Source organism: Lotus japonicus, chromosome 2, assembly GCF_012489685.1.
Source record: "Lotus japonicus ecotype B-129 chromosome 2, LjGifu_v1.2".
Taxonomy (NCBI): domain Eukaryota; kingdom Viridiplantae; phylum Streptophyta; class Magnoliopsida; order Fabales; family Fabaceae; genus Lotus; species Lotus japonicus.
In genome coordinates, this window is record NC_080042.1 from 52,172,872 (window position 1) to 52,182,126 (window position 9,255).

At 39.2% G+C, this 9,255-nt stretch overlaps 1 protein-coding gene and 1 long non-coding RNA gene across 3 annotated transcripts; one reads left to right on the forward strand and one right to left on the reverse strand.

Annotated features, from left to right (window-relative positions):
- Window positions 1–1,217: 1,217 nt before the first annotated feature.
- Window positions 1,218–4,413, reverse strand: LOC130738277 (pentatricopeptide repeat-containing protein At3g60050-like). Of its 2 annotated transcripts, XM_057590228.1 has the most exons (3): window positions 4,189–4,413; window positions 2,463–4,048; window positions 1,218–2,158 (listed from the first exon to the last, which is right to left on the reverse strand). In XM_057590228.1, the coding sequence occupies exon 2, from the start codon at window positions 4,009–4,011 to the stop codon at window positions 2,566–2,568; it is 1,446 nt and encodes a 481-aa protein (XP_057446211.1). In that variant the 5' UTR covers window positions 4,012–4,048; window positions 4,189–4,413; the 3' UTR covers window positions 1,218–2,158; window positions 2,463–2,565. The 2 variants fall into 2 exon arrangements, with proteins under 2 accessions (XP_057446211.1, XP_057446210.1); XM_057590227.1 differs by having other exon boundaries at window positions 2,463–4,413.
- Window positions 4,414–6,126: 1,713 nt separating this feature from the next.
- LOC130735447 (uncharacterized) lies at window positions 6,127–7,832 on the forward strand. The gene is made up of 2 exons (XR_009018455.1): window positions 6,127–6,679; window positions 7,452–7,832. It is a non-coding gene; the product is annotated as an uncharacterized LOC130735447 (long non-coding RNA).
- The last annotated feature ends 1,423 nt before the right edge of the window (window positions 7,833–9,255 follow it).

Here is a 9,255-nt window from a genome sequence, read left to right on the forward strand (position 1 = left end):
ACCTAAAGCCTAAAGGTGATTTCTAATTTTCTATTCCCAATAATACCTCTTATAATTAATAGTCAACATTTAATCACGTATAACCCAGTTAATAAAAATGATATTGATACTTACAGTTGAAGTGAAACATATAAATAAATATTATTCTCTCAGTCATAACGAGAAGTAGACCTATAAGAGACCTATATAAAGATTTAATATTATTTAGAAAGTGTCAAATAAGATTACCAAAACTACTAAATCAGAGGTGGGATGCTAATGTCTGAAACCAGATTTGAAAACATTGGTAGGGCATCAGAATTGGTGAGAAAAGAAAGCGTAAGATATCCCTGCTTTAAAAAATGACTGATTATAAGAGATGAAAAATGATTCGTCAGAATGCCAGACACATCCACCTAAAATACATTGTTCACTCAAGAAATCATGTTAGTCTTGCTTATAAAAATAAAATCATGTTAGTGTGTTTAGTTTTGCCTTGTTGACAAAAAGAAGTTCTGCAGTGAGAATCCCAAAATCATGATTAGGACAAAATTTTAATGTCCATTGACTAAACCAAGCAATTGGTAATCTTCTCTACAGCATGTATCAAATTAACTAAGCAAACAACAATCTGAGCTGTATCTTTTTCATTTTGGACTATCAGATACACAACACAAAAGACATAAGACCTGACAATAAGGGCCTCTGAGGATCCTTATAGGAGATGCAGATATTGTCTCCAAATAGTGCTATATTCTCTGTCCCGCTAATTAAATCGTGTCATGTAAGCATGAAAATGATAACTATACCCTTATATTAGTGGTTTTTAAATGACATGGCATAATTTGATTGGTATTTATAGGAAAGGGAACACTGAATGGGAACGGAGGATTTTAGCCCCCTTATAGGATCGCTAGCAAGAAAAATCAGAGGCAAAGAATAAGATAGTATTAAGACAAGTATACACATGAAATTGGAGTTAATGCCAGAAATCCACCTAAATACATTGTCTACACTAAGAATCTATTTTGTGATTCCAAGCCATCCAAAGGCTAAATAAAACAATCACCAATCTGCTCTATGTCATGTACCCAAAATCTAAAAAACTCATTTTCTGGGCTTCCATGGGATCCTGAAATGGCCACTAGCAAGAAAAAACAGGGAGCAAAGAATCAGATAGAACTAAGACATCTATATAAATGAAATTTATGATGTAAAAGCAGTAACCCAACATCCCCTGAGGCAAATAGCTGAATAAATATTACTAACCATGCAAATACATATAAAAGTCATCTCGAGGGTTCATTGAGTTGTTTCTCAGCTTCAAATATCATTAGATTAACAGAAGGATGCGCATACAGGAATCTGTCATTTGTGGCTTCTAGCTATGAAATTGTGAAAGACTATTAATGGAAGTAGGCATACAACAAAAACAACATTAGCAAGTTGTCAAAAGCATGCACAAGAAAGATTAAAAGAATTGCTATCAAGTTTGAAAGTCGCTTTCCCTTCTGTATCTCTGACGCGATTAGTTAACCAGAAGGTAGTGTTTACACCTTTTCAAGGCTAAAAAACAGGGGGGGGGGTATCTACAACAAACCTCCATATGCCAAACATCGTAGACATCTGCAATAGATCAAGTAGGGCAACATGAATATTGCAGATTGCACAGGCAATAGCATTCATATGTCTGGAATAGCATCCAAAGAACAGGCAGTGCAAGGTGAATAATACATATTGCATAGGCAACACAGCAATGGCGTTCATAACATGTCTAGGATAGCATTAAGCTGTATAGACTTCAGAATCAGCACATGCAACTTGCCCCACTCTGGAAGATGAGAGATTATGTCTATCATGTGTTAACTCAGCACAAGATATCTGGCCAACTAAGAACCAGCCAAACAATAATCTGAGTGAGGGGAACTCTTCTCAATAATCATCTGGAACATGACAGCAGACTAAAACCTGTCTTTGAAGCCCACATGCAAGCAACCGATTTAAGCATGCAAGTGGAAAGCAACAAAATGACATACTGCGAATCTAGCTCTTGGCAATAGCTTAATGCAACTTTATGCTGATGTTCCTTGCTACAGATATGACCATATTGACCAACAAACCAAGTGACCAATACCTGATCGCTCCCATTGCTTTCAATCTTAGGTTCAACCATCAAAATCTGCAAGAAACAATGTAAGTGAGTATATCCAACATGTTTCTTGAATTTATATTATTCTTATAAAATGATGCTATGTAATCATCAGCACCTCCAGAGCACCAGTATAATGACTATTATCTTGACAACTTGTAATCAGACCTCAGTTAGCTTGCTAAACAGGAATGTTATGAATGATAAACAGTTAAAATTACACAACAAACAATATTGATAATATATTTCGAAAAATATGGGCTTAAAGGTTCACATGTCAGTTGCTAGGAATTGAATTGCAATAAATACATATTAGAAGGGAGAAATTACATACTTCATTCTCCAGCTTCAACACCAGCTGAACAACTGGCAGGTAATTGATCTCAGTTAACCAGATCAATACGTTGATGGCTCATGAGTTAACATCACTAACCAGACTATCTCTTATACCCTTTCCCTTTGAACTTTGAAATATGGTGAACACATTTCCCCTTCCGCTTCATCTGTTTTATCACTTTACGAGCTAGAGAAAGCTTTCCAGCATTCCGCAGATTACTCACTAATGTACTATAGACAACAAAGTTTGGACTACAACCTTTAGTTTCCATTTCCTTGAGCATCAAGCATGCTTCATCAAACTTTCCCGCCAAACATAATCCACGAATCATGGAATTATAAGTAAACACATTAGGAATTTGTCCTCTAGAAATCATTTCATCAAACATTTCCTGAGCTTTCTCAAGCTCACCAGCCACCACATACCCCGTGATCATTACAGTGTAAGCCACGACATCTGGCACGCATCCATGCTTTACCATTTCATCAAAAAAATATCTGCAAGCATCCAGATTTCCTGCTCTGCTCAGTCCATCTATCAGCGTGGTGAAATGAAGAACAGTTGGCTCTATACCTCTTTCTCTCATTTCATCTAAAAGCTTATGAGCAGCAAACGGTTTGTCTCCTTTACCAAGAACATGAAGAAAAATGTTATAAGTATGAAAATCTGGATAAAGGCCATTTATCCACATCTCATCGCGCAGCCTCTCGAGCTGGTACCACTTCCCAAGTCTGTACTTGGCAAGCATGACAATATTATAAGTTAAAACATCCGAAGATAGACCCTCGAGCAACATCTGTCTATAAACCCACTCAATCAATTTGTACTGCTTTAAAACAAGAAGAGAATGGAGAATTGCATTATAGGAGTGCTTAAATGGCCGGTAGTTAAACGACTTTGACTTTATGAACTTTACCACCACCTTCCTAGCGAAACCTGCCTCGCAACAATTACATATCAAAATGTTGAAAGTGCGGGCAGTGGCAGGAAAACCTTTCTTAATCATCTCATCGACAAGCCTCCACATTGCCTTAAACTCATCGCACTCCGCGAATATCTGCATGAGCAAGTGATAAGTGTTAGGAGTGTGCCCATACCCCTCCTGCTGATCACACCACAAAAAGAACTTATATGCCACTTTCGCGATTGTGGTCTTGTTTTCACCGTTCACTTCTCTCAACACCCCATACAGGACTTCTCTAACAAGAAGCCACGATGGCCTCACACGCAACCCATCTAAGGCCGCCCTAAAATCAAAATCAAGGCAATCTCGCCGCAGAACCTCAAGAACCCTCTCAACATCAATCCCCAAATCTGAAAACCGCTGTTCGCCGTATCTAAAGCTATCATTCTTCTTGTAGCTCAAATCCACGCTCTCACACGAAGCTACATACATTTTCTTCAAAGGCTCCTCAACCAAATCAAACTCTCTGCTAACAACCCCATCATCAACATGAAAGGGTTGATCACAAAATCTCCGGGAAATGTTTAAACAATGGGAAATTATCTGAACCATCCTATGACCCAAAATGGTTATTGAGTTCATGGTTCGAACCCATCATCGTCTCTGAAACGACGAACCCCTGAGCAAAAACGAATTTCCCGATAACAGAATCAGTTGTTTCGTTGGAGGTAGAAGCTTCAAGAAGCACATTGAGCTAGAAACGAATCGCCGATTGCGGGTAGATGGTGGATGAGAAAATCAGGGGAGAGAAAACCGTACCGTATCGCACGACGATTTGAAGCGCGGGTTGAGAAATTGAGGCTCGCATCGAGAAATCGCGTCATTGCGAGGTGGAATCCATGGCTGCTACTGTGAACTGTGGTTGGGGAGAAGATGGAGGTAAAATGGAAATCTGAAAAACCCTAACACGAGGGAGGAACAAGATCCTTAACGCAGCGTTTCATCTACAAATGCTTTTGGTCCCTCATTTTACAGCCAAATTTGGTGTAGCCCTTGTCATCTTCTTTTTATGTTTTTAATCCTACTTTTACTTATTATGTGGGTTTTAGTCTTCAATCCTAATATATATCATTATTAATTGTTGATGTCTCCACAATAAATTAACAAGCACCAATTTCACATGTAATTTCTTATCTATGTGGTAAATCAGTAGGAAGACAAATCTCACTCAATTCATCTTTCCACATCTCCATGGCTCATGTTGAGCTTGATATGAGGGGTATCTTTTGATTGAGACCCTTGAGTATCAAGCAGTGACATAACCATGTGATGGCACATTGTTTGAGAAGGACCGTGAGGGAAAGGTTTCATCAACAATTAATACTACCTCAGCAACAAAGGAACATCGGGAGAACCGGTGAGGAAAGTTTTTTTTTGTAAGTAGGAAAAATAAACAACAAAACTGCAAGGGGCCAAGATCCTTCAACAAGAGAGGCAAGATCTCAGAAAGAGGATTTCCAGCTAAGTTAACACACACTAAAACCTGGCACCCCTCCCTATGAGAAAATCAGCGGGCTCATTACCCTCCCGAGGCACATGGTAAATGTTAACTTCCCAGTTACGCGACAAAAGGAGTTGAATATCCATCAAGTAACTACTGTACTGGTGAAACATGTAAGACCCGGTTTTATGGCATACTATTTTAATAATAATATTAAATAATATTATGTGAATTGCTTGTGCTATATGTGATATTATGCCTTTTAAAAAGGTGATTAATTGTTAGAAGCAATATCAAATCCTAGAAACCTCTAGACGTTGATGAGCGCGACGATACGAGCATTTTGACTATAATATTGCTAGGGTTCGACGACGGCGACTTTTAGGTCAAAATCGACCCAACAGCAGCGATGAGTTGGCGAATCGAGTCGACGAGGACGATTTCGTGGGCCGCACCTTATGGGGAGGTGCTGGGCATGATTTTAAGAATATTCTAGGAGATAATATTCCTTGGTTTTATTTTTGAAGGTTTTATTTAAATAAAATGGGGTTTTATTTAAATAAAATGCATTTAAATAATTTTAACCTATGGTTTAATATCAAAATTAATTCTGAAAATATTTTTGAGGCATCATGGAGCTGGTGCACGAATTTTTGGAGCCAAAAATTATTGATGATGATTTTTGATTTTAAAATTGAAGTTTTGATGCATTTAGGAGGGAAATGGTGCATTTAATGCATTAATTATTTTGGGGTTTTTATTTAAATTATTATTTTAAAAATTTTTGGTGAAAATCTGAGCATGGAGAGTGTGTGGTCGGCCAAGACTTGTGGAGGAAGGAAAAAGAAGACTTTTGCAAAAATTTCCTTTTCTAGCTAGGATTTATGATGGAGAGAAATTAGGGATTTGATTCTTTGACTTTCTAATTGATGTGGGATTGATTTCTAAATTTTTAAAACTTTAAGGGATCTCTCCAAATATGATTGGAAACCCTTGTGATTCAGATTTAATTATTTTAAATAATTAGGGATTTAAATGCTAATTTTTTTGGGGTTTAATTAGGAAATAAACCTAAATTTGAGGGCTAAATGTGGGGAGCTTGGAAAGCTCTAGAAACCCTGGGTTGGGCTGAAGAAAGGGGCGGCCATGGGCCTCACTTGGAGAGGAAGAAAAGCAATCAATGCTTTGCTCTCACCTCTCACTATAAATAGAGAGCTCCTCCCTCTCATGTCTTCACACCAAGAGCTCTCCTCTCCTCTGCATTTGTGTGAGCTCTCTCTCCCTCTCTTGTCTTTATTTTATTTTTCTTTTCTTAGGTTAGTTTAGTTTCTAAGCCTTGAGCAAGGTCATTCTCAATATGCTCTGTGGTTGCAGCTTAAGCTGATCTGCCAAATCCAGAAGAGAATGATTTTAATCAAGTTGCTTAGAGATGTTTATCAATTTGAGGGTTTTCTTAAAGAAGTTCTTGATGTTCTTATGACCTTCAAACAAAGGATTTTATAAAGGAGGTTTTGATCTTGGGAGGATTGAATCTATGCGAAACTTATGTTTTTTTTCGAAAGTTCTTCAATTGTTCTTACGATCTTCAAGCAAAATGTTTTAGAAAAGAATGTTTGATCTTATGAAAGAAATGATTCTGGATTTTCAAGGTTTTGGGGGGAATTTCGTGATCAACAAGGGGATGGGCTTATGATCAATTCAATTGTCCGATTAGTAACGTTACTCTGTCCATTCGTTGGTAGGAAATTTCCAAGTGTGGATCTAGCTTCAAGGAGCAACCCGAGAGTTCTAGGAAAGCGTACCTTTGAGGTAAGGGCACTTCGGCTATGATTGATTGTGATTGTTAGAAAGCATGATACTAGGACTATCGATGATGTATGTGCTAGATACGGTATATGATGATGATGCAATAAATGTTAGCTAGTGTTATTATAAACATGCCTATATGCCTAGGATGTTAGCTACTTTCATTGATATGCATTCAAGTTACTATGTTACGATATTTTGTTCATATGAGATGAACGTGATGGGCTTAGGGCCTAGTGATGATGACTAACTTGCATGGCATGCATTTGTGGGCCAAGTGACCTGGACTGGGCTTGGTTGGCCACGGCTGGTGACCTGGACTGGGCTAGTCAGTGGTGACGTTCAGGGGATGGACCTGAACAAAGGACGAACGTGAAACGGCAGTGCGTTGGAGAGGTCCAACCCCGATCATCAAGCTGTTGGGCAGCGGTGCGTTGGAGGTGTCCAACCCCGATCGTGGAGTCGTGTTCGTCCTGCCTTTCCATGAGGGATTGGCTTATGGATATCCAAAGCGTCTGCATGCATATGCACAAGCATTGACTAACAATAAACTATGAGATAGTTCCATATACTTGTGAAACTTAGAGTTATGAGATAGTTCCCTATACTTGTGAACCTTAGAACTTAATATAGTTCCCATATTTGTGAATGTTAGCTTAGTGAAGAACTTGTGATTGATAGGGTAGTATACCCTACTTATGATATGTGTGTGTTAGAAGTTGACCCTTGCTTGTTTGATGTTTGTTGTTTGTTGTTTGGGGCGCCTAACGCCTAGACAACAAGCATGCGTGTGACCAGTCGAGATGTAGCCCTATACCCGCTTGATGTGGACAACGACAAGGTTCGAGACATCGACCGCGCGACTGATGGTTCAACTATGGGATTGGCGAGAGAAGAGGATTCGAGGCGATGTGATGCAAGCGTTGGAGGAGGCCTTGGAGGGCACGCGACCCATGAGTCGGGTATTGTGTGTGATAATTGAGTCTGTACTTGGGGGTGAGCTGAGTTTGGTTATAGGGTTCGAACCTAACCTAGAGACCTTCTTGTTGTGTTGGCTCGGGGGCGGTCGGACACTAGTTTAATCATTATGTTGTAATCTGAAAGAATCATTGTACGCTTCCAAAGCTTTTATTTATAACATGAATTATTCAGTCTACTTCTCAAGTTACTACATTTTATTTGTAAGCAATGTTTCGAAAAGGTTTTTATTTCAGTTAAAATTTACACACGTTTTTGGAAAAAGGTTACTAAAGTGACCTCGAGATATCGGGGCGTTACAAAACACAGCTTGATGCTTCCCAAGAGCTTGGACTAACTCTATACAGTCCACACCACACGTCGCTTTACGTCAATTATGCTGCCACAGGAACTTCAAGCCTTGCAAAAGTGCTTGAATCTCAGCAAACAAAGGATCTCCTCCACTTCTTCCAGCATAGAAACCGCCAAGCCACTTCCATTCTGAGACGCGGACCAAACCCCTAATTCCTATACGCTGATGCACGGCATGATAAGCCCCATCCACCATCAGTGAAACAGAGTTCGGTGGTGGTGCCTTCCAGCGCCTAGTTCCCCGAGTCACCTCATCCTGCATCGACGCACTGCCTAACCATCTGGGATTATCCCCCAAATCACGACGAATTTCCTCACAAATTTAAGTCACAATCCATCTCTTGTCTTCCAGGATTGTTTCATTCCGCCAGTGCCAAAGTCTCCACACAATTGTCAGAAACAGAGTGATATTAGAGCCCCTCATATGCGTTTGGATTCACATCTGAACTGAAGAAGATAAAAACCCCGACCAAGCTAAAGCATTGAACCGAATCCACACCTCCTTAAAATTGTTATAAGTTATAACTGCATAATGTTGTCTTATCATGATTGATTGCATTGGTTGGATGAGGTAGACCACTTGATATAGACTTGTATAAGGAGTTCAGACGCCTGTGTAATGGGTAGGGCTCAACACGTATGACATCCACTAACGCTAGTTCTATACCACAACAATTAGTTTATTGAGACTATGCTGTGGAGCAGGATGAGGAAGCAATGGGTAATCAACCCATCTCCCCTCGTCACCATATGTTGGATTTTTTATTTTTTATTTTTTATTGATACCGTTCTTGAATAATATGATTTATTAACAATTTTTTTTTGAATTTTGCACTTCACGTACACATGCACACAAGAAAAACTAGAGAGTCAGCTTAGTCGTGGTTACAAAGTAACGGTAGTATTTACGTCTCAGCGTCATCCATAAAAGCATGTTTGTTGTGTCGGCTTAGCCTTGCACCCGTGATTTCATATTCAATCAAAATCTTGGCTAATAGATCATGGAACCACCACACTACACACGTATACAGTGTGACTCTCACTGCATACATCTCGCACAAAGACCAATTTTCAGTGACATAAAATGTGTGAGTATGCCTATTTAAGTATCCATTCAAGTTTGAATGCTTGGAATTGGGGAGGAAGCTACTCACATGATTAGAAGAGTCATAGGAAGCTTCCCTTGTTATATGATTGTCGAGTGGGGAGGACAGGTGCTACTAATAAAGGAAAGAACCCAGGATAGCTTC